This window comes from Cryptococcus depauperatus, chromosome 3, assembly GCF_001720195.1.
Source record: "Cryptococcus depauperatus CBS 7841 chromosome 3, complete sequence".
NCBI lineage: Eukaryota > Fungi > Basidiomycota > Tremellomycetes > Tremellales > Cryptococcaceae > Cryptococcus > Cryptococcus depauperatus.
Window position 1 is genome coordinate 820,505 of NC_089470.1, and position 24,383 is coordinate 844,887.

A 24,383-nucleotide genomic window follows, 5' to 3' on the forward strand; every position below is an offset into this window, starting at 1 on the left:
AGCCGTCTCGGCTTTGGCGGATGGATCAAAAGTGTCGGAAAGACGTAGGTTCTTGAGGTACTGGGAAACAAACAGGGTGGTATCCGGACAGAGGCTGTTTGCTTCATGTCCATTGCTTGGTGGATTGGATTGACAAGAAGAAAAGATAATAAGAAAAAGAAAAAGAAATGCACAAAAGAAGATAGGAGAAGATGTGATGAAAAAAAAGTCTTGCGGAATCTGGTCATTGTGTTTGTCCGGATGATGTCACCACTTTCAATGTTGCAACTTTCCTTCCATATATATTTATCGTTGACGGGCAACGTTTATAATGCAAATACTATTCAACTTGACAAAAAATCAAACTCGGTCCATTGCTTTTACTCTTCACCTTTGTGAAGCTAACACTACGGGCCTATGGTAAAGAGCCGTTTCTGCAACCAACACTCAACATGAAGAATGCCGTACACCGTCTGGCAGTGTTTTGTAATGGCAAAGGACAAATGTGCTGTTGAAGAAAGGAAGTTTTCGGCATAAAGGATGAGCTTATCGCATAAAGTCGAACTCTTGTATGTACGTTCATGTTTGTTAATCGCATGTCTAGCCTTTTGGTAAACGCCAGGATATAGATTTCTCGATATGTCAGTGCTGTAGATTGCTCCTGGAGACTTGCGCTGAAGATTATGTAGGTCAGAACCGTATGAACCAGCTCCGCAAGTCCAGTCCTACAGCGGCCGTCCGCTTTCTGGGAATCTGGCCAAGGATGGTATGTATGCTTTTATCCTGTCGATTCAACTAACCATTCGTAGCGGTTCCCAAATCTCAACCACAAATCCAGTCCTACAGTGGTCTTCTACCTGCTGGGAATTTGACCAAGGATGGTATGTATGCTTCCATCCTGTCGATTATCTAACCATTTGTAGAGTTCCCCAGATCTCAGCCACAATCAGCTCCCGAGGAAAAAAACCCTCAGAAACAGAAAATCGATAATATCAATATACAGCTCCAAGAAACCAAGGATGCGCTACAAGATAACATTCAGTCACTCATTGAACGAGGCGAAAGGATTGAACACTTGGAAGAACACAGCCGTATGTCTTTATTGGCTGGACAGAGATATAAAGACCAAGAGGTGGTCAACAGAGGCTCTTTTACTGACAATCAATATAGAGAAGCTAGGTGTTAGTGCAAAAACGTTCAAGACACAAGCGGCCCAAACGAGGCGCAAATTTTGGTGGAAAAATAAGAAGGTGAGTGGTTGTATCTATGAAATCCTTCCCGATAATGACCAGGATACAGTGGACGATAGCCCTTATCGTACTTGGTATTATCATTGTTGCTGGTATTATTGGAGGCGCCGTCAAGGGCTCAAAATAATACACGGGCTGCTTTGCACACAAACAGGTTCAAAAACAGAGGTTGCTATTTTTGTGTATGTACGATTATTGTTGTATGGAATCTCTTTGCAAGATTGATAGAGAATGAGGCTCAAATTGATCTATGTAGGATGAAGGAAACGGAACAATGGGCTAGGGGAATTCACCAGACGGCTCAGGTTGTTAAATATATCTGTGGCTGAACATGCACAAGACTAGCTTTTCAACGTCAAATGATAAAATATCGTTACTGAGGTGCTGGGTCCATGACGCTTGAATAAAAAATTTCATGATAGATGCTCATGGTAATTGGGAATTTAAAAGTTACTGTGACAAGGGAATTCTATAAATGTAGGCAATGCTATTGCATTTCGAGAATGCCTACAAAAATTAACGCTTTGCCTTTACTGTTCTTCCATATGGAGCTCATCACTTGCTAAAGTTGTTTGGATAAATAAGATTGAGAGAACATTTAAACGGCTAGGTAATTACTGTGAATTGGCAACAGTTAAACCTTTTGGCGTTGGTACTGAGATTAAATAAACTCATGTTCAAAGAGCTTGCCATGTACATGTAAAGCCTTTTGGAAATTTTTGTTAGAGTATATTTTTGGGTTGTCTAAGAAACATTATAGCTGTTGTGGACACTAACTCTGTGGTTCACCATGAATTGGCATTCTTCATATGCACTTTCCTTCATGGTATTGCATTTCACCCAATGCTGTTTGCAATTAGAACTGACAATGTAAGAGTTTGAATTCAGTGGCTATCCAAGAAGCATTCATAACATAAAAGTACAATGCTACCCAACATCATTGTCATAAGCGATATTTTGGAATAAACTATAACAGCTGATGCAACGTTGACTGTCTTTTGTGGATCAGTTCACTTATGAAGGCTCTAGCAGGTTTCGCAATCGAATATCTTTTTATGACTCCCGTTATACTTTTGCCGTTGCTGTGGGGATCAAGGAAACTGGGCCAGCTTTGGTGTTGCAGGTGGGGATAATAGTTACTTTTGATTGAAGGGTAAATCACTATGAATGATCTCTGACAAAAACCAAATACTACCTTCATGTGCAGAGCAAAAGCATGAGGTAATATAGAGTAATTAGACAGGGATTATTGTACAACACATACGAGCTGGGGATGTACTCCATGTGGGACGCCCACTGTCATTCTGTGAGTGCTGCTACCAAAAATAGCTGTCGCTCTTTTGACATCCAGACCGCTTTCACAAAAGTCTAGATTCTCAGTCCATTACAATGCAATAATCATTACATGTTGATGATTAACATATGCGCCCACCATGTTGGCCATCACCCGGGAATATTGTTGTTTGAGAATTCGAATTAAGCTACCTTCAGCCTTAAAACAGCGACACTCTCGACGTGCGCGGTCTGGTGATTCTATATCAGCGTCCACTATACATCCCTCATTAACAGATGGACATACTTGTGGAAACAGGTCGAACCCTCGCAAGCTTTCAACAACATATGTCCATCCTTTCTTCGCGTCTTCAGCCTCTGTACCTTGCTTCATACTTTCTTGAACCAGGTATCCAACATCTCTAGCCTGAGTATGAACATTACATGATACATAGACAATAGTCAATGGTCGGAAATTGAGAAGTTGGTCAAGGAATGGTCCATCACATCCTTTTCTGGGAGGCTGTTCGTCATCAGTTTAGTATCGTCACGCTCTGAAGAAGAATCCCACATCAACGACGACACAGCTATGAGATCCTGCAAACCCAGCGTCTGGCAAACCACCAAAGATATCTTCTGCTTTCCCGCACAGCCATGTTGTTTTCTCTTCCAACTGGTTCAACTCTGCATTTCTCTTTGCGGCTTTGATACTATCAAGGGATATCTCGACGCCAGCCACTTTCTCAAATTTGGAACTTAGGGTAATACCAAAGAGACCGCTACCGCAGTAAGTATCGACTAAATGCGTAGGACTAGGGGCAGTAGACCCAGAAGGGAAGATAGCGTCTTGGACGTATTGTGTCAGTGGAAGGAGAATAGAGTTGTTGTTTTGAAAAAATGCGCCAGCAGCAAACGAAAAAAGAAAAGGACCAACGCGTTCAAAGACTTCAGCTTTGTGGTCAGTGATGGCTAAATGCTCTGTACTAAGATCTGGAGATGATGGATCGAATGGAAGAGGAGGAGCAGGGAGCGTATCCCTCAAAAGGATAGTGGCACCTTTATTGTACTTCCAAATTGTTCTATTTCAGAAATCAAAGATTAGCCCAATTGCTTTGGAGAAGAAAAACTTACTTGTTTACTCTTTCGCGCTCTATTTTGAGTTGAGAGTTGAGGATAGGGGTTGCAATAGGGCATTCCTCGATATCAATCACACCCGGCTTCCCTTTCCTCTCGAATCCCACTCTACATTCCCATCCTTGTCGAGCTTCTTCTTCAGCATTGAGAGCCGTCTCTTCGCCCTCTTTCAATAGTTGTTGGTATTTGGCTTTTGCCCACTTTGGAGGTGCATCAAAATGAGGGGTAATCTTGGTTCGATAGGCCCATTGTTTAGGAGAAGGAATAGTCGGCAATATGGAGGGAACGAGTGCGGAAGGGAGAGCAGAAAACCTTTGATAGGCAAGCTGGACTGTACGGTGTTTGTGTAACAATTGCTTTTCGTATGGTAATGGTTGGAGTTGACAACCGCCACTAGACTCCATTATTATCTCTCGGCTGAGTGATAAGTTGAGCAACATACCATTCCCCAAAGTACTTGCAACCTCCTTGAGGGTAAACACGTCTATCACCCTCGCCTCCTCGATATGTGGTCGAAAACTCAAGAATTTCAAGAAGATCGGCAAGGCAGTGGAGGCGGTCATGCTTGAATATTTTGGCACGAATAAAATCACCTGGATGTGCAAAAGGTGTGACAATGGCCCATTTCCTTCCATCGGTTGGTGATGTATAAAGCGATAAAGATTCTCCTGCATCAAAATATGTAAGATTAGATATAGTGAACTTTTGTAATAAATAAAAAACCATTGAGGCATACCGGAAACAGTGAAAGCATCCACTCGAAGCCCAATTATTGCGTAGCTCCCAAGCTCTTCCGGAGCCTGCCATTCGCTCCCATCTTCTTTCGCTAATATCTTTTCAACATATTCATGTCCCAAAAAATCGTAGACGTCGTGCCACAAGACATCTGCAGGAGAAAATGGCTCAGGAAGCTTCTTTTTTCGTACTTTTCTAGATTTCTTTTCCTTGTTTAGCTTGCCGTTTTTTGGAGAGTCAACAGCTGAATTTGTGGTTTTGATTTTTTCTTGTGTATCTGTTGCTGAAAGATCATTGACTGTGACCTGGAGTTTTGCAGTATCGAAACCCTTGTCCATTTTTAGCCTCTTTGCTGGAGGGGATTTACTTGGAGATGAGAAAGTAGTAGTCATGCTGTGGACGGCAGGGCTGACAATTAGTTGGCCGAATCGGATTTTTGCAGCTGAGAAAGCTCTCCAAAGTTTCCTTGCGAGCATGGAATGATAAAAAGAATAGTCACCAAATGAATAAATCAATAATTTTGTTGGTAGAGGGTGGAGGCTTAATTATATATACAAAAGCTTAATTATATGTTAATAAAGGCCGCGTGTAGGCTTGAGTGCCTCACTGTAATTACAAGTTTTATTACTTAAGGTTCTCGTAGAAACGCTTAAGGTCGAATACCGCAAAACTAGCACTGGTGGTGCATATGAAATGAAGTATGAAAGAGAAACTATTCTATCTACAACTATGTATTCTACGTTGACGGACTTATCCGGGTTTTCTCATGTGGCAGCGTGAAGTGCTATGCACTTACACCGCGTCATTTACTGGCTCACAACTGAACTCTTCTTTACATTGTTGATTTTGACTTTTAACATTTCAGTTCAAAATGTCGGAACCATCTTCCTCCCAGCGGCAGATCAAAATAGTGCCACCTGAAGGCATGCCTCAGGAAAAATATCAGGCAATTCAAGCATATCGTCAAGTGTGTCATAGACATATTTTTGGAGAGCGTCATCTAACTGTAAAATAGAAAATCAAAGACCATGAAAAGATGGCAGACAACTTGAAAACAAGTGGGTGATGCGTGGTTTCTCAAGGAAGGCTGCTGAGCTTGGCCACAGTTCGAATGAACATCAAAACACTATCCACAGATTTTGAGAAAACGGAAGATGACATCAAAGCACTTCAGTCTGTTGGACAGGTCATTGGAGAGGTGTTGAAGCAGCTGGATGATGAAAGATGTCCGTTTCTCATCAAAAATAGCGATCAGCTGTACTGATTTACCTCAGTCATCGTCAAAGCTTCCAGTGGACCAAGATATGTCGTATCTTACCGACCTACACTTCCGGTCTCTAAGGTTCGTTATTATGTTTTACTAGATATATCTAGACCTTACGTGATCTAGTTGAAACCACAAACCCGAGTCTCGCTTGACATGACCACGCTTACAATAATGCGAATCCTTCCTCGAGAAGTTGACCCAATGGTGTATAACATGTCGCTCGAAGATCCTGGATCGGCTAGTTTTGCAGGTATAGGTGGATTGGGTGAACAGGTCAGGGAATTGAGAGAGGTTATTGAGTTGCCTCTGATGAATCCGGAATTATTTGAGGTGAGTGCAAGATAAGGAATAAAAAGGAGCGGAAAACTACAGACATTTGGATGGCTCATATAATAATAGCGAGTTGGTATCAAACCGCCCAAAGGTGTCCTTCTGTACGGTCCCCCGGGTACAGGTAAAACTCTGTTAGCTCGTGCTGTGGCTGCCACATTGAATACGAACTTCCTCAAAGTCGTTTCTTCAGCCGTATGTCCTCTCTTCATTGGATCCGCTAAAGAAAAGACTGAGTTGATGTCCGTCGTAGATTGTCGACAAATATATTGGCGAATCTGCGCGTTTGATTCGAGAAATGTTTGCGTACGCAAGAGAACACGAACCTTGTGTGATCTTTATGGACGAGATCGATGCAATTGGTGGAAGAAGATTCAGTCAAGGAACATCTGCTGATCGAGAAATCCAGCGTACACTTATGGAGGTCCGCCCAAATCCTCAATCCTCTTATGCGAAACTGATGTACTTTTGAAGCTCTTGAATCAGATGGATGGTTTTGATTCTCTTGGTCGCACCAAGATCATTATGGCTACCAATCGACCCGATACTCTCGACCCTGCTCTTCTTCGTCCTGGCCGGCTTGACAGAAAAATTGAAATTCCTTTACCAAATGAGCAAGGCAGACTAGAAATCTTGAAAATTCATGCTAAGAAAGTCAATAAAAGCGGTGATATCGATTACGAGGCGATTGTCAAACTAAGTGATGGCTTTAATGGGGCAGACTTGAGAAATGTTTGTACAGAGGTTAGTCTGCTTGGTCTTGTTTAATAATCGATAATCTTATGATGTTTCAATCGCTAATCGTCAATAGGCTGGTATGTTTGCGATTCGCGATGATAGAGACGCAGTCGTTCAAGAAGACTTTATGAAAGCTGTTAGAAAATTGAATGACGCAAAGAAGCATGAGACCACTATGTGAGTCTTGAATCATCATGAGATAGATCGTACAAAGTAACGTTATACTAATGTTACTGTTTGAAGGGATTACAATGCTGTGTAAAACACTACATACAGATGCAGTTATCTCTTTGTACTAGTCATTGCAATCAATAGTGTGACTTGTTTTTATTCAATCGTCAATGAGTAGAGATTATGAATAAGAACAACGACGAATAACTTATGATTCAGAGCTCAACACCTTTGCTTGACTCCAGACCCCCTGTATATCCTGTTTCTAATCCTTCGTTCCATTACAGACCTTCGTCAGAGTTGTGAACCAACCCAACTCATAGATTAACAAACCAATATATATAATGTCATTTTCGACATTCCTCATGAGTTTCCAATGTGATAGATAAAACCCCTTACTATCCTCGTGTTAATTTCTTTGTAAAACTCGATGCTTCAAATCCGCTGTAAAGTAAAAATAGGATACATGATCCGTGTTGAGGTTTAGCGACAAAATTTTGCTTTGATTCTGTGCTTGCAAGGTAGAGATGTTTAGATATATTATAACATCTCTTGACTTATCATTAGCAACATATCTTACAAAGAACATATTCTAGCCTTTCAAGTAAAACAACAACACGCTGAGATGCGCTATACTGGTCCCCATTGTCCACTTGAGTGAGCCATCGAATGCCAAGTCTGATATCGCCAACCCCAGTAAGCTTGCAACAATTCCTATTGGAAGATCAACGCCCGTAACTGCAGGATGTGATGCTAGAACTTTTATGAATAGTATTGAGATTTGGGCATATTGATAAGGTCTGACAAGGGATTCGCTTTGGGAAAGAGGAACGGTAATTGGTTGAATTACAGGTGACGGCGGAAGAGATGGAGTTCCTGGTAGTGGTGAAATTTGGGGAGGCCGTTTGTATATCAATTGCTTGCTCTTCCATTAAGCGGTATAAGTACTACACAAAGTCTAACGGTATATAGCTTACCATTGGAGAAGCACTGTTTCGTACATTCTGCCATAATCTCTCAGCCTGTCTCAAGGATCGATCAAAAACAGAAGAATTTCCGTTACTTGATGTTGTATCCATACCCATCTGCCTTCTCTATAGACGGCAATGAATAAGCTCAATGAGGAAAGCATGAAGATGCTTGGCTCACAATATCATGAAGAGCTATCCTAACCTTCTCTGCTGTAGGTCGCTTTTCAATTGAGACATTCGCTAATTTTGAGAGTAGCACTACTAGAAGTCGAGGTATATGTCGCCTTTCAAAGATAGAGTATACCTCTGTAGAGGGAACAAATCTGATTGAAGTTAATCATAATCCACGACCTGGAATGAAGGCATGCGTACCCGGGATAAGTGAGAATCTCTTCGCGAAGTTGATCATAATCGTCCGTGTTGGAGTGTCGAAATGGTAATTGAAGATACAGCATCTTGTAAAGAATCATGCCTTTGAGCTGATCAGTTTTTATCTAATCCTTGAGCATTAGATGTACCGAGAGACCAGATATCAGCTTTGGAATTTGAGGGATAAAAACTGCCATTGGCGTCTGTTATAAGTGTTTCTGGAGCCTACTTCCAGATAAGAGAATGTTCAAACAGGAACTGGCGACTGTACCATATACTCCATAGTCCCAGTGTGCCCAGTTCTTTGCCTCTTTCCTAGTAACATCTCCTCGGAGGTCCCAAAATCTGATATCATCGCACGCGGACTGATAAACCGTTTGTCAGTAAATTTTTGATGGCAGAAGATCAAACTCGCATGATATTGTCATCCTCCCAATGTAATAAGACATTTGAACATTTGAGATCAAGGTGCAGTATTGAGTGGGAATGCTGAACTTGGTGAGTCCGTCATATGTTCGATATCATCGCTTACCAAAAAAGTCAGCCCTTCAACCACATCTCCGAAGAGCTGCATGATTTCATCTAATCCCAAAAGCATGACTCCTCTATTTTCTTGCCTTTTGCCTCCCATCCCATAAATTTTACCATATCCGTTTTCACCCCGTTTTGTCACCAGCGACTGACGTCGTTGCTTGAAGGCCTTAATCCTCTCTTCTTTCGGAAGTTTGTCAATTGATTCGGCATCGTGAATATTCCCAGCTGAGACCTCAGTCCATGGTGAGGAGTACGAGCGAGAGACGATGAAATGATCCAGATTTCCGGCGTTGGCGTACATCATTAAGACATGCAAAGCAGGGACTGGCGGTCCAAAACTGATGCTGTCAGCGACTGTCGGAATTATCTACCCATTGCTGATTTACGAAGAGAATTGTGTGATGTCGATCCAGGCATGATGGTATGGAATAATGTTTGAATGCCTCAAAGTTTCAAGAAGTTTGACCTCGTGGAGAATCTTGCGCAGATAGGCCTTGGATTGACCGACTGCTATTTTCTTAACAGCATAAGTTCCTTGCCGTAAGCCGTAGTCAGCGAGGTGTTCGTTTACATTCACTATATTCACCTAACGTATTGCCTTCAATGTGGTGCGTGGCCAGGAAGACGCTTCCTTCTGCACCCATACCTAGTCGACATTCCTCCTTGAAGAAGCGACTATAGTAACCTTGAGCAGGCAAGTCATCCGGCAAGTCATGTGCGTCATCAGAAGTAGTCGTAGATTTTGCTCTCCTAGCCACAGGCGGTCCAGTATTGCCGTGAACATACTCCAGGGTTTGAAAGTATGTGTTTGGCATTGTATTGCGAGTTTCATTGATTGTGTCTGATTTAATAGGCTGAGAGCAGTAAGGGCAACGAGGCTGGCTTCTTATCGATCCGTACGTTTCATCCTCTTCACCGTGCAGTGACAAGATTGAGGACAAGTTGCTGCTTGAATCGTTCTGTATTGGCCTGTGGTTGCGGACTTGAAGCGCATGGGAAGCAGGATGGTAAAGAATAAGTTGGTTTGAAGTTTGACTATACATTGTCAGCCCTGTTAAATCGCTCGCCTGTCTCTATGGATTTTCCTCCAACGTCCATATCCCCAGGAGCAGTCAACACAAATACATATCACCCAAAGAGGACGACCTACCCGATGGGCCGCCATATCAACCGATTCTCGTCTGGCACGTTACTTGACCTCGGTATCACACTCATTGCGACTGTTTAGAAACAAAATTGCTTTTGTAGACTGTCCAGGACAGTTGTAAAGAAAGAAAAAAAGAGATTTTGTGAAAGGTTGCTTTTAAGAAGATAACGGTTAAATGTCGGCCATCGCCGAATGACGTTTGAGCCTGATTTCTAGTAACATTTGTGATCATTTTCAGGTTCATGTGGCCGTAAATAGATGGATATGGAATTGTACATGCCAAGTTGTAATGTATTTTAGCCAAGACGAACAGAGATGAGAGACATAATATGCGACAAGCTAACAGTAAAGCAGACATTGTCTTATGAATGATGTTCGCAATGTACCAATACAGCATAGAGAACCAGGAAGATCAGCAAAACATGTTATACTAATCTCCAAACCTTGACACTTCCATCATCGCCTGCTGACGAAAGCATTCCCTTTCCCTTTCCGTCTTCTCTGACGCACCAACCCACACTGTTCACATCGCTCACTCCGTGTGCTCCTTTCACGGCCGCGATTGGCTTCATCTCCACCCTTCCAACTTCATCCGAGCTCAGCGACCAGACGATAAGCTTACCATCGCCACCTCCCGAGACAAGTAGACCGAGGTTTCCTTGGTTAGGGGAAGGAGAAGGAGACCAAGAAAGAGAAAAGACGGATCGAGAGTGGGCAGCAGTATGAATGATTTCTCTCAAAGATGAATCTGACTGACTGCCGCTATTTAGATCTGCATAAGCCCAGGTACTATTGACGTATGGTTTAACCATAGAGATAGAGAACTCACGTCCGTTGCCACAGGCGAATGCCTCCATTGTCTCCGCCAGATGCCAAAAATCTCCCACAAGGTGACCAAGCCAGACTCCAGATTGTTTCGTCCTCCTCCAGTGGAGGGACATGTAGAGCCTCATCTGCTTCCCTCTCTTCTTTACTAGGCACAAGGGCATCGATCAGGCCAGGAGAAGAGGCGGTTGGTATTGTCAGTGGAGAGGCGGGAAGGCTTGGATGAAGTTTTTGAAATATACACCAGTCTGATTCTGGATCATCAAACGCTAGATGGATATGTGAGTCATATGAAGCAGATGCAAGTATCTGTCAGTTTCAGTGAGCGAAGAGGACAGTACGACGAAGAGTGTAATCATACTTCCTCGTGAGGATGCCATGCAATACATTTGACGTCTTGCGTATGCTCCATCATGACTGCTATACACTCGAAATCCGAGTCCTCCTGCACTGCCATTTACTTCAATAATGAATCCAACAAATGTCTTGAAGAAAACTTACCTTCCCAAACCCACACTGACTTATCTCTTGAGCAAGAGGCAAGGAGAGCGCCGTCAGAGGAGAAAGCGACAGATTTGCACTCGCTTTCATGACCTTCCAATGTTGTGACACATTCCCATTCCTTCTCGCCCATGTTCGTTCCATTATCATCAAGTGGTTGATATACGCCTTCAGGCTCCTCGACAGAAGCATCTTCAGGAATTACTTCCTCCCAAACGCCTACTGTCGAGTCAAAGCTTCCACTCGCGAGTGTTTTCCCGTCAGGAGTCCATCCTATACTTCTGACCGTACGTTTGTGGTTTGTCTCTATCACTTTAAAGAGACTAAAGACTGGTTTTCCGTCTCCCTCAGGTAAAATGTATGAGAAGAGACGAATGGTCCGGTCTGTTGAGCAGGAGGCGAGAAAAGATCTGACCGGATTGAAAGCGACTGTCCAAACAGGTTCGGAATGTGATGGAAGATCATCTATAAGCTCTAGGGAAGACATAATCATGACCGAGGCTTGACAACAAGTAATCAAGAAAGGAACAATGCAAATAATAGTTGCTATTCTTATACAGGTATGAATGATTTTGTTTTCAACTTTAAGTGATGATATCATGACTTTTCAGCCACTTAAACAAAGTAAAAATGCAATTCCATCTCTTTCTTGCTTTATCCTATATTTTATGTCTTTGAAAAAAACGAGCAGATCAACTTTAATGACTCGCCCAACTAAGCCTACCCCAGTCACATGCTTCACTGGATTCCTCGGTATGTTCACTGTCTCTACCTTGACATTATCATAGAGTTGACTCTTTGCAGGTGCTGTACGTGACGAATTTGGAACTGGAAGGTGTAAAGGAGTGGAAAGTGGGAATTGAACCTTGTGAACTGACTTTCAATAGGGCAAGACAACCACAATTCTATCATTGATTCAGCAATTACCGAAAGATTATAACATTGTTTTGCTCAAAAACGAATATGGAGATGTTGAGGGTCAGTGATGCTCTTGCTTAGTATCTCATTGGCTTATTTTGCAGCACAGTTGACTCTATCCTGGCGCAGCAGAGTAATATCACAGGTGTTTCAGAAATCCTCAATGGATGTCTCTGTTGCGTCTCTGTTGGCTTAATATCAAATGCTCTAATTGAGATACGAGCCAAATTCAATCCTGACCGAATTATTGTTGAATCCTCCGGCTCAGCTTTCCCTGCCACCCTTGCCCTCCAAATCAAAGAGCTTGAAACAGAGGGATTCAAGCTGGACGGAGTAGTGACTGTCGTCGACTGCGTAAACTTTAGCGGTTATGAAGATTCTTCCCCCTCAGCCAGAGTAATGAATCAAAGTCGCTGATAATCGTATTTAGCTAAAGCCAATGTTGTAGTTACAAGCAAAATACACAGATCTTCTTTTGCTTAATAAACACCATCTTTTGAATCCTCATCAGTATGATATCCTTTTAGACCATCTCAACGACCTTAACGACGAAACTCCCAAGCTTCGTGTAGGTCCTGCGCCTGAAAGTCCGCCTAATCCAGAAGTCATATTTGGTCTTGACACGAGGCTATGGGAGGTCACAGGCGATGAAAGAAAAGATTGGGGATTACGGAGTTTAGAAGGACAATCACATTGGGAAGAAATCGAAACTCGGACAGTCTACCGGGGGCCTCCACTGCGTAGAGCTCATGGTCACCAATATAACAAATCCCGTGCGGATTGTGAAGATAAGGAGGTCATACAAACTGGAAATATTGAGGCGATAGAAAGAGAAGTTCTTGAAAGAGAACTCGAGAAGCTTTCTTTTGAAATTTATCGGGGTGAGCCCATACTTGATCTTTGCCCTCTTTCCTTGTGTCGCCTCTAATCTGAATATTGTGTAGTCAAAGGATTTGTCCGCCTTTCCTCATCCACATCGCTAGGATATAACACACATATTCTCAACTATGCCTTTTCCCGATACACTCTTACCCCAGCGCCTTCTCTTGATGACGATGACCATCTGAGAGGTGTGGGCATGAGATTGACTGTTATGGGAGAACGCGGGGAAATTGCGAGGAGAGGAAAAAGGTTCGCTGAAGCAATTGGTGCCCAAATAGAATGATGAGAAATGTTACTTCTCAACCGGTACTAATTCATTGATGCTCATTACTCTGGGAGGAAAAGACAAGTGAAAATTGCTCACATCGTTAGGTGAAACATAGTATAAATAGGGACAATCAAGCAACATCGCAAATTCGCCAACACATATATGGTCGCATTGTATAATGCATGCAGCAAAATACCTAGCGTAACACTCTTACTTGTTCTAAGGAAACTGAACAAACTCAACAATGAAGGGAATTCGACAGTTATTTCAGACAGCATACCATTTACAGAACTGTACAAAAGCTTGCGCTCTATTGCCGTTATTCAGCTGCTTATAGTACACCAAATCAACAACATACATTTCACGTATTCGAACCCTCTTGGCATACAGAGGATAATGGTTGACTAGAAGCATGGAAACAGGTGTCGAAATCATTGAAATTCCTGTTGTCTCTGCCTCTGATTTCATGTGTGAATTCTATTCTGGCGAATATATGTTTAGATGTCATGTTCATTAATATTCTGTTTGAGGAGCACACGAAGGATCGTTTTGTGCAAACTATGGATAATGGTATTCTTCAAATTTTTCAAGACTCTGTTTCTTCGGATGAGTGTTTGCAAGTCTATACGTGAACCTATCTCTAGTGGCTGGGAATACAATGCATTAGCGGTATGTGTCCATCAACTCAAATCCAATCAAGCTGATACCTCACACAAATTTTCTTATTTCAAGCTACTGGTTAAACATTATCTGTTCAAATTGAGATATGAATGTTTACACAAATTTACTAAGAGCAATGATTTCCTTACAATGCTGCTGAACCGTTGCCATAGAACCTAGTCTTAACTAATAGTCAGCTATTCGATATTATATAGTTGAAATCTTTGTTACGAATTCAAGGTAGAAGGAGTTTACAAGATAGGGAAAGTCTTCGTATATATCACTCTCACGCGAACCGTACAAATGAGAGAAAACCTCAACAATGGTCTTGATAGGAATACAGTATTGGTTTCTTATTGAATGGTTTAGTAGATCATAGATTTGTCGATATTGCTAGCGAGACTTGACAATCATCTCGCCAGTTGTAGACAAGCCCAGAGTGACCGACCTCTTTGAATTTTCAAAATCGCCAGTGTGTTCTGCATCCCATCCTCCACATCAATTGTCAAGCTCTTGTGCGATTCATCGCGATTTGTGTTACTGATTCGCCTCATCAATCTACATTAGATTATCAAAGGAATCTTTGACAGCTATAAAAGAGTCGAAAGGAAATCATCCTAAAGGCGGTTCATATTGGGCTTGCATTTTTCGTAAAACATCGAAGAAAAGAGAAAAAAAAAGACTGGTAACACAACGCAACCGCACCAAGCAAGACTCTATCTTTCATCGTCAAATGTCTAATAAAAGCCTGTGGGCTGATTCATCAGTCCTGTGGGTTGAGGCAGCATTCCATTTGGCATGCCATTTCCGTAACCACTAAATAACTTGTCAGTATCAATCACAATTATCAAATTGGGAGGGTACTAACCCGGGTCCACCAATCAGCAATTTACCTCCTAAGCCTCCCAAACCAACATTGGTCTCTTCTTCCTTTTGTTCTTTTTCTATGGCTTTACTTTTGAGTTCCTTCAATTCTTTCTCAAGCGCAGTGATCTTGGAGGCAACATTGCGCTGTTGTTGAAGCTTGTAAGGCATTGAGTAGTCGGACAAACCATATCGCCATGACTACCGTTCTGGTCAGATTATGTGGTTCATACTACGCAGAGACCAACATACCATTTCCTCGACAAAATCTGCTCTAACCCATTCAAAACATACATATAGTAATGCCGCGAATGCATCTTTGTTGCCAATTTCCACAAAGTATGCTGCTAACTCTTCACATACAGCAATATCTTTGGAGGCAGCGGCTGTCTCCAGAGCGTCCCGCCAGAGTCGATCAGACTTAGAGAGAGACAGCGATTCCTCCCATAGACCATTGAGCTATGCTTTGTTAGCACTAATGGCAGGGGAATAAGAAAACCTACACGATACAGCAAAGCAGAGATTCTTCTAAACTCCAATAACTCATGTCCTTCTAACCTCTTGGCCAGCCTGATGGCATCATATTGATCATGGGTTTCCAGACTACTTCTCAAGGTCACATGGTCTTCCTCTTCAATCAACAAGTCGTTGTAAGCTTCGTTAATGACTGCGAGGTTCAACTTTTGGGTAGCAATAAGGTATGGTTTAGCAAGAGGCAGATGATCTTCAGTTTGAAGAATTTTGATCACTCTCGAGTGATCAAGCCGAGGACTAAGGGCAGCGAGCAGATCAGGGAGAAGTGTAGGCTGATGTTGTTATAAGTAAACGGTCATATCTCTCAGTGCAAGGATCTCCACTTACTTGTCGAGCAAGATAGAAAGACACGGCCTTATACGCAATCTCCATATTTGCAACCTTCACAATGACTTTTTTGAACTGATTATGATCCCAGTCGGCCAATCTCTCCATCATCGCTAAAGAAGCATTGTCCGGCTCATCATATACGATGTAAAGGAAAACAAGCTCAGGCCAAAGATGAGCTTGCTCAGCGGCCTTAATGACCTTTGGGATATTGACACGTTGCCAAAAGAGCTTAAGATGCTCCATAAGTTTGGCAGGGCGATACTTCGCGTAGAGAATAGAGAGTTCGGTGAACATACCCTGTAATACGATGAGAAAGATATAATGGCAACAGAAGAGAAGACTCTACCATGTGAGCACGCTCCAAACCCAAACCAGCCTCCATAAGCGAGATAATTTCATCAAAATAACCATTTCTTTCATATAGAGATAACAAAGCGGGTAATTCTTCGGCATGGACCTATATTTCGTCAGCCTGCAATCTTGGAATTATAAACGATGACTCACAACTAAATTGAGACCACAAATCTGCGCCAGTCTAAACTCATTCTTGTCTACGCAAGCCGCATTGACCTGCTTCCAAACTTGAGTATTACCTGCTTTTCTGGCAGCATCCACAGCTGCCTGATTCTCTCCTAAGTAGATCAAGGTAGTTGCGAGTCGAGCCCAATTGGAAATGCTGGAGAAAAGAAGCTTGGACGCCTGATATAGCTCGTCCTCAAAACATTTTTCACCCACTTGAAGGACATCGGCGACATTTGTCATGCCAAGAAATTCCTCCATATCGTGAAGACGATCAGTTTTGGCGTAGGCGTAGGCAAGCTCAGTATCAATCTTGGGCTCTCTAGCAGTCTTCCTGGCCATTTGCAGGTATCTGACAAGATCATCGTGCTTGCCAGCTCGATTGGAAATTTCAATAACCTCCTCAAAGTTAGAGGGGTCATCAGCTTTGATGTAAGAATCGATAGCTTCCTTGACTCTAAGACCGTCAAGTTGGGCTTTACCTAGTCTAGACCATACAGCCGGCTGATTGATCTTGTTGGCATAGGCATATCCTCTGTCGATGGAAACCATATGTTCAACGAGGACATTCATTGCTTCGGCATGCTTTTGATGTTTGGAATAGATCGTAAATGCCTCTTCAAAGAGACCGGCTTCAGTGGCAACCTTTGCAATAGTCTCAACGTCGTACCCTTCTAGCTTGTTGATATAACCCATGACCTTGCCTTTGTCGTTTTTGATGGCAGTAAGGAACATGAGAGATTGGAGTGACTTGTTGTCGCTGAATGGCGATGGTTCAATGATAATCTTTTCCAAAAGCTCAAGGAGAGGACCATGGAGCTCCATGTGCATAAACGCCTTGACCGTCACAGATACATCATCAGGATCAGTGCATTCTGGAACGGCTGTGGCGATGACCTGGTCGATTAAAGCTCTTCTGTGAATAGACTCAGGATTCAAAACCTGAGTCCAGAGGTCAATCTCTCGACGCTTGACGAGATATCGCGCCTGATGTTTGTACATTTGGTTTTCATTGGTGATGTGAATAAGCTCATCATCGCAAAAACCTTTTGCGTAGGCAATGTAAGCAAGGTATGGGTCGCGTTTCTCGCAGTACTTTCCAACGACAGCAGAGTCGTAGAGGTTGTTTTCTTTGAGGAATTTTTCAGGGTTGTTATTGGAATCAATGGAAATTTTGGCAATAGCATTATATATCGCGTGATCGGTGGAGCCTTGTTCCACCTTATTGTTCAGCCAGGGCAAAATGAGCTTGAGCCTGTTTCGCTTTTCCACTTCTTCGACAAGATCATCAATGGGGAATGAGCCAGTGACTGACATCAACAAATTCTTGACTGTTGTCTCCTCACAGTCAACGTCCAGCAATCCTCCAATCACCTGAGGTGTCCTAGCCGAGTTAACCCTCTGCACATAAATCTCGATAAAGTTTGTTAAACCGTTTTGGTATAAATAGAGAACCAAATCATGTACAAAATCGAATCTGTCGCAGACAATGATGAGAGGTAACTGGTCATCGAGACGAGCTTCTTTAAGGAAATTTTTGACCTTTTCTGGATTGTAGTAATTAGATTCCCGACAGATTCGTTCAACTTCACGGATTTGACCGGTACGTGTAGCGGATTGTATATACTTGAAATTGACTTCGGGATCTGTGGAAAGATTGACTATAGAGCCGAGATAGTAGTACAGACCTATTGTATTTGTCAGCGTCAACATCCTCCTGATCTCTTTTTTGGTTGCCCAGAAGCCTTACCATCAGAGGACTTGAAATTCTCAAACAATTCAATAAGCTTGATGGGTCCCAACAGATCAGAGTACTTTGTGGCGATCTGCACAACGATCGATAAATTTTGCCTCAAGTTGGAGCGAAGCATTTCATTGAGACAAGCAAACGATTGCTCAACGGTCAAACGTCCAAAGTAGTCCACCAGCCACTACACGACAGTACGTTAGATTGATGCTTTACTATCATATTGTGAAATTAGAAAGCTCACCTCGGGTTTGAAAAGGTTAGTGTGTACAACCACGCGCTTGATGTCATCAATGTTCTCATAATGTTCTAAAGCCCTTTGCACTAGCCCTGCTTTTTCTGCAAGAGTAGCTATTCTGGCTCTATCATAGTGACTAAACATCTCATTCCCCAAAATGGCATCAGCGACCTGAGGAGCTCCAACCAAGTTCATTTCTAATAACCTTGTCTGTAATGGACCTTGTTCAGGCTTGTTGTCTTTCAAAGCATCAAGGAGGATAGAGGTGGCTTGCTGAAGCATGTTTTGAGACATAAAGATATCGATGATACGATCAAGATCAACAAGAGGCCCAGAGGGATCATTCACAAGCTGGGTTGCAAACTCTGAGGCTTTGTCGGGATTGATTCGGACAAGATGTTGTAGAAGCTGGGGGTAATCAGGAGTGTATCCTACTTTTTTAGCATACAGGACAATCTTGTCAAATTGCCCAAGTTCAGCAAAACAAGCAACAACCTTGTTGGGGACGTTGGCACGCAAGTATACTGAAAGCGCGAGGTTCATGTCGCCCACTCTGCAGAGGTCACCGAGCTCTTCTGAACAGTCAAGTTTGTTTTCCTTCAACCATTTCTCTAGCAGCTGTTTCTTTCCCTGCTGAATGACTGGACGGGCCAGCTCAAGAGATTCGTGTTTGTTCAATTCGCCTTTTTCCAGCAAGATGCCAAAGTATTGCAGAATAGGCGTAAGAGTTCCGGGAACAGCTGGAAGATTTTTGAGAGTCTCTATGGTTTGTGGAGTACGAAGAAGGCCACGAGGGGAGTTTGCAGCAACTTTGGCGGCATCACCGTATTGACCGTTCTGGATATAAACTTGGTATTGTTGCGAAATGATGTGATCGGCGCCAGGCAGACCAGCACGTGTGGCAAGTTTAATAGCAAGCTCGGGATTGTTCAAAGTTTCTATCTCTGGTGAGCAGTGTTTGTAATAACATTTGAGACCTACGCTGAATGTATGGTACAATGGTCTCCTCGTCTACGCTGACGCTGAGCACTTGGCCCTTCCTATTGACTCCGATGATACCACTTAGCAATTCATATTCGGCGGTCGTGAAAATTGTCTCGCCCGAGATCCTGTTCATGTAGATACATTGACCAGTTTCCACTTCATATAAGTGGATAAATCCAAACTTAGTAACAAGATACAGAATTCCGTGCTTTTTGGAATACTGGAGAGAAACTGGAAAGTCGTTGGTAGCTTCAGGAGGGAAAAAGACATCTACAGCCTTTTTTTGGAAGGGAGGGTTCGGTGCTTGATGTCCAATTTCAACGATATGTAATTTCGCACCTACTGCAGAGCGAGCAGCAAAGGCAAATAATTTGGTAGGGTTGGCCGTGCCGTCAAGTTTGATTTCTGCAAAGGTTGCCGCATGTCCTTCAATTGGTTGTGAGACGCCTCTCTCGATGGAGTAGAGTTGCATAGCGCCCTTAATCTTGAAACCAGTTTCGCCAGGCTGTCCTGCGTTGGGATTGGAGCTGATACCAACGAGAACACACCATTTCCCGTCTTGTGAGATGCGATAGCTGATAATCTGGTTAGATGTCAAGTTTGCGTGTCGATCAAAGACCTTGCTAGGTGTTGCTTGGTTGTCGAGAACAGCCCAGTGGTATACATGACGGTCAGTCACAATCCCAAGGGTAGTGGGGTTGATCCATGTCCAATATGGAATGTCATCGTCCATGAGGTGACTACCAAGCTTACTCTTAGTGTTGAGGTTGAACACTTGGAGTTGACGACCAGCTACCAGAACGTTTAATTGCAGCCATGTGTTGAAATTCGTACGCGACTTACACTTTAGAGCAAGGATCTTTTCTCCTGTCTTGGGGTTCATTATCGCCGAGTCGGCAGTAATGGGCCTTCTCACAACATCCCCGGCATCATTTAAATTGACAATAACCACTTGTGGTATTTCTCCTTGCTCTCTAACACATATCCATGCGTCTGACTGGAGAGTGAGTGTTTGGAATGAGATGGATGGTGGCTGGATACCCAGCGCTGTCAGCTGGAGATGTTCGGTGAACTACGATGGTGTAAGCAGTAACCCGGGGATAGAGCTGTCATAGACTTACGACGATGGGCTTCTCCGGTGCTGCCATTGCGGGTGCTGCGCTTTTTTCAGCCTTCTTCTTTTGTGAGCGACAGTGACGAGGACGTGACTGACTTGCTTAAGAAAACCGATGGCAAAAGAAATAAAAGAAGAGAAATTTGTATCAACCCGTTGCTACCAACTTTATAGTGACGGAAACGCCAGTCAAGAAGCGACGCGTAGTATCATTCCACGTGGCGGAAATTGTCGGTATATCGCATCTGTGGCGCTTGTTACTTTGACCAAACTTTTTATTTGCTTTTTGATTGTTTTCTCAAACCGAAATCTCATCAAGGTAAGTATTTATTCTGCCTCTTCATGTATCCTACCGCTACCTACAAGACAGTGCCCGGCTTTCATTCTATGGCTGTCCGTGGCGATTTCGGTATGCGAATATCAACGCTATACACCATTTTTAGAGCCTGCTTCTTCAACCCCCTGTCTTGCTTTAGAGAGTGAGAGCATCACTTATCTTTGACCCCGTTTGGGTTGAAGTGAGTGTTGTGGGTAATGGAGGAGGAGGTGTCATCTTGGTGTCACATTCATTCGTCTCCATTTGAAGTTTTGTGCTGATTTACATATAGCATTGTCGTTCTTAGTTAGCCCAGCGTGGAACAAGCTCATGTTGGTAAGCTAAATTTCGCATTGCTTTTACCCCTCAAATCGCATGATGTACACATACTCAGCTCACTCCTAGTTGCCAATCTGGCGACTATGAGGTTTTACGTGAACAATCTCTGATCATTCTTCTCCTGTCTTTCTTTCCTAGTATGCGAGCGAGGCTGACTCCAAGAAGGTTGCTATCGTTGTTGGTATTACTTGTCTTGATGCGTAACCGGACCTTTCAACGATACATGGAGTGCAGCGACGAATGTATTTACAACTCGAGTGGCATTGGGTTATGTAGTATTATTTGGATTGCGAGTGTATATGTACCAAAAGATCTCATATCATGACTAACTTTTCAATTACGATAATCCTTTATAACTCTCTTTGTGCTTCGACTGCTGCTACAAAGTACTCTTGCCCTTTATGTTGCAACCCATCGTCCATACTCAACCACTTGCTTGATTATCAACAATAAGCATAAGAATCACCTGAAAGCTCTCTCAACTGCCTGACTGACCACCTTATCTGCCTCTGGGATTGTCTCTCTCTTCCGTGGAAGCATAATGAACTCATTCGGGTTCCGATTCATCGGAACTGCCCAGGTGAGTGATATAAACCTTGTTTTAATTAAATCACAACAACATTCTATTGATCAATTGATATTTTCCCTTTAGCCGACGGTGCCTATTTTGATGGGCGTATTTAGGAGTACCATGAAACATTCGACATCAGAGAACAGAGAATTTGTAGAAATGGTTGATTTCTACCAGTTCATATATATTGACCAACAGTTACGTAAACAATCACAGGAGCCATGAGACTTACGGAGCATTAACCTATGCAAGCCGTAAGATATTGCATCTATACACACGTCAAGGTATACCAATGACAGATTATTGTATCTGGTAGTTATAAGCGATCAGAAAGCAATGCTACAACATTGGTACGCGGTAAAAGAATATAAACATGACAAGACAATTGGCCCATCGTAGAAATAGCGGAGGATGAGCCGCAACAAGACATTATATCGCACAACACTTTACGCTCGAAGGTCCGACATTGAAGCGGGCAATCTTCTCTCTCTAGCGTCAAAAGATGACTGTGGAGACGTTTCTTCTGGGCCAAGTGTCTCACCTACTCGGTTGCCAGGCTGAAAAGTAAAAGAGGGCAGCTTGGCGCCATTCAGCTCTGTGAACGTGGATGAATCTTTAGGCTGAGTCAGTTAGTATATAAATGTCGCGGATGCAAGCCGTCACACGCACCGGCTCATGGTCGTTCTTTTTAACGTCTCCATTCCAAAACGTCTCTCGAGAGTGTCTAGGCGAGACGAGATCGGATATCCTAATTAATCTCGGCGAGACTCTTTCACCTCTCTCTGCCCTGTCTTTCTGTTCCTTGGCATCTCGGTGATGGACCTGCTGTGTTTGACTCTGACTTTGAGGGGCAGATCTACTGAGATCACAAGCCAGAGGTTGAATAGGTGGTAGTGTGTTGACGTCGGCTTCCGTTTGACGCTGCATTGCGTTTGTCTGCGAGGGAGGCCGCGAGTAACCGTAAGGCTCCCATTCATTGCTTCTTTTTCTTTTAGAATCATTCAGCTCCGTCTCCAAAGTATCAGGGATGTACTCGTGCGGTTGCGAGCCCCAACTGACATCGGGTGTTGGATAAGGATTTTCATAGGGCCTGGAAAATGAGGAAGGTCGAGGAAGCATAGGCCTGGAAACGTCTGCTCCTGATTGGGACGCAAGTAGCACAGTGGGGCTAGGCATAACGCCGTTTGGCATGGCAGAGGCCGGTCCAGGTAATTGAGAAGCAGCCCTTGCCAGAGTAGAGAGCGGATCTGGCATGGAAGCACCTTGGAATGGAGACCCTACCCCTTGCACAGCACCCAACGACCCCCTTGCTCTTTTAAGATCTCTATCTGACCATATTCTCCTTAAACCCTCCACTTCACCCGCAAGACCGTTGCGGAACAGTGCACTTTCTAGATCATGAATCCAGCCTGAAAAGTTGTTTTCTCTCTGTTGTGAGAGAGACAGTGCGTTCTGGAGCACCGTTTTTTCAGACTTGAGAGTCGAAACATCTCGCTCCAGGTCTGCAATGTGATTAGCACGACGGACTGTGGATGCTTGTCAGCGTCCTTTGGCTCTACTCGGGAGGCCGATCTCAACCCACGACGCAGATTTCTCTGTTTGACCCGATTCTTTTCCCGCCTCAACTCGAGCTTGTCCTTCTCCACCTTGTCCTCGTCACCCTCTGAGTCTGTTTCACTGTATGGGTGATGCGATGAATGCGCTTGCGACCCGCGCCTGCTCGAGTCGGCAGAATGAGGATGCGACGGGTGGCGCTGAGCTTGGTGAGGTGGCGGCTGCGAGAGATGATGAGATGGGTGAAGACCTGGTGGCGGATACTGGAACGGATCCTTGTGCGCAGGTGTCGCCGGCGTTGGAAATGGATGGTGGTACATTTGGAGTGGTGCGATGTAAAAAGACAGAAACCCGTCCGGTAATATACCTTGCGGCAACAGTAAAAGAATTCTCAATTGTCTAAATCAAGAGACAAACGGTTACAACCACTCCGACGGAGCGAACCAAATTCGCCTGGGTAGCCGATAATCCTTACTGTCACTCACCACCAATCACCGTGTGTGTGTGTGTCTGGGTAAGATCCGCTACGCAATCAATAGGACACCACAAAAGCGACCACCTGGTGGGTACTGTGAATGTCAGCGCCGAAAATTTTGAAGAAGAAGAATAAAGTTGAAACAATAAAGAAGAAGAAGAAGAAGAAGAAACACGTCTTTTCCCGCTGGCAGGATATTTTATATTTATGACATCGGATAATCCGGACACTGTGGCCATCTCCGTCGTCTCCCCGTCCGTCAGGGCTCTTTGGATGTTTCCTTGTGGCCGCCGGAAGTAAAACGGCTGTAGCCCGTCGGCCATTTGTCATAATATGAAGCGGCAGTCACCGCTAGTCACCCGAGACATAAATCCACGTCATGGTGAATAGACCTTGTAGATGAAACGATATCATAGATGGCTGCATAGGAACAGACTGAGCTTAGGAGATTCTTGTGGACATGCTATACATGCATTCGGTGCTCCGTAAGAGCTATGTATGGCAAAGCCGAACGGTAGAGTGCACAGATGAAACAGGCCCTGTGTCCTGGATGTCACATTGGCAGAGAGAGAATTGTCCGAGAGAAGGGTGAAGCACATGCTTGGTGGTGTTGCTGGGCAATACCAACGAAAAAGGATTATGATGATATGGATATGTGTGAGGGAGAGGTAGACTCGTCCTGATGGGTTGGATGCTGTCCAGGTTGATAAGCTAATCTTGCTTTGGCTCGTCCGCAGAGTATGCCAAGTGGTCAATAAAGTCAAAAGACGGAGACAAGTCCAGCGTGGCTAGAAACTTGTCAATATTGTTTGTATCTTTGAAAGAAGAGTGAAATGAAGTCTTGGAA

The 24,383-nt window shown here is 43.5% G+C and overlaps 8 protein-coding genes across 8 annotated transcripts; 3 read left to right on the forward strand and 5 right to left on the reverse strand.

Annotated features, from left to right (window-relative positions):
- Window positions 1-519: 519 nt before the first annotated feature.
- Window positions 520-1,356, forward strand: L203_102576 (uncharacterized protein; the record flags this gene model as incomplete). Its single annotated transcript, XM_066212000.1, has 6 exons — window positions 520-548; window positions 669-745; window positions 789-860; window positions 903-1,070; window positions 1,150-1,229; window positions 1,279-1,356. 6 exons carry the CDS (start codon window positions 520-522, stop codon window positions 1,354-1,356), a joined length of 504 nt encoding a protein of 167 aa, XP_066068097.1.
- A 1,349-nt stretch (window positions 1,357-2,705) lies between these two features.
- Window positions 2,706-4,762, reverse strand: L203_102577 (uncharacterized protein; the record flags this gene model as incomplete). The annotated part of the gene is made up of 6 exons (XM_066212001.1): window positions 2,706-2,753; window positions 2,809-3,024; window positions 3,073-3,580; window positions 3,633-4,028; window positions 4,078-4,303; window positions 4,372-4,762. 6 exons carry the CDS (start codon window positions 4,760-4,762, stop codon window positions 2,706-2,708), a joined length of 1,785 nt encoding a protein of 594 aa, XP_066068098.1.
- Window positions 4,763-5,241: 479 nt separating this feature from the next.
- On the forward strand, window positions 5,242-6,967 carry L203_102578 (26S protease regulatory subunit 10B; the record flags this gene model as incomplete). The annotated part of the gene is made up of 10 exons (XM_066212002.1): window positions 5,242-5,337; window positions 5,386-5,428; window positions 5,477-5,596; window positions 5,645-5,712; window positions 5,761-5,967; window positions 6,037-6,162; window positions 6,221-6,391; window positions 6,442-6,711; window positions 6,779-6,882; window positions 6,949-6,967. 10 exons carry the CDS (start codon window positions 5,242-5,244, stop codon window positions 6,965-6,967), a joined length of 1,224 nt encoding a protein of 407 aa, XP_066068099.1.
- A 501-nt stretch (window positions 6,968-7,468) lies between these two features.
- L203_102579 (uncharacterized protein) lies at window positions 7,469-9,965 on the reverse strand (the record flags this gene model as incomplete). The annotated part of the gene is made up of 11 exons (XM_066212003.1): window positions 7,469-7,801; window positions 7,854-7,970; window positions 8,026-8,170; window positions 8,220-8,319; window positions 8,366-8,441; window positions 8,488-8,581; window positions 8,632-8,705; window positions 8,749-9,088; window positions 9,137-9,284; window positions 9,337-9,785; window positions 9,901-9,965. 11 exons carry the CDS (start codon window positions 9,963-9,965, stop codon window positions 7,469-7,471), a joined length of 1,941 nt encoding a protein of 646 aa, XP_066068100.1.
- A 357-nt stretch (window positions 9,966-10,322) lies between these two features.
- L203_102580 (uncharacterized protein) lies at window positions 10,323-11,716 on the reverse strand (the record flags this gene model as incomplete). The annotated part of the gene is made up of 4 exons (XM_066212004.1): window positions 10,323-10,659; window positions 10,727-11,031; window positions 11,084-11,172; window positions 11,224-11,716. The coding sequence occupies 4 exons, from the start codon at window positions 11,714-11,716 to the stop codon at window positions 10,323-10,325; spliced, it is 1,224 nt and encodes a 407-aa protein (XP_066068101.1).
- Window positions 11,717-11,924: 208 nt separating this feature from the next.
- On the forward strand, window positions 11,925-13,306 carry L203_102581 (uncharacterized protein; the record flags this gene model as incomplete). Its single annotated transcript, XM_066212005.1, has 6 exons — window positions 11,925-11,976; window positions 12,028-12,068; window positions 12,111-12,201; window positions 12,251-12,537; window positions 12,590-13,022; window positions 13,086-13,306. The coding sequence occupies 6 exons, from the start codon at window positions 11,925-11,927 to the stop codon at window positions 13,304-13,306; spliced, it is 1,125 nt and encodes a 374-aa protein (XP_066068102.1).
- A 1,382-nt stretch (window positions 13,307-14,688) lies between these two features.
- L203_102582 (uncharacterized protein) lies at window positions 14,689-20,315 on the reverse strand (the record flags this gene model as incomplete). The annotated part of the gene is made up of 12 exons (XM_066212006.1): window positions 14,689-14,767; window positions 14,820-15,016; window positions 15,068-15,274; window positions 15,319-15,621; window positions 15,677-15,976; window positions 16,026-16,136; window positions 16,184-17,886; window positions 17,949-18,129; window positions 18,190-19,121; window positions 19,165-19,959; window positions 20,011-20,239; window positions 20,289-20,315. The coding sequence occupies 12 exons, from the start codon at window positions 20,313-20,315 to the stop codon at window positions 14,689-14,691; spliced, it is 5,064 nt and encodes a 1,687-aa protein (XP_066068103.1).
- Window positions 20,316-21,953: 1,638 nt separating this feature from the next.
- On the reverse strand, window positions 21,954-23,381 carry L203_102583 (uncharacterized protein; the record flags this gene model as incomplete). The annotated part of the gene is made up of 3 exons (XM_066212007.1): window positions 21,954-22,127; window positions 22,177-23,033; window positions 23,090-23,381. The coding sequence occupies 3 exons, from the start codon at window positions 23,379-23,381 to the stop codon at window positions 21,954-21,956; spliced, it is 1,323 nt and encodes a 440-aa protein (XP_066068104.1).
- Between the last annotated feature and the right edge of the window lie 1,002 nt (window positions 23,382-24,383).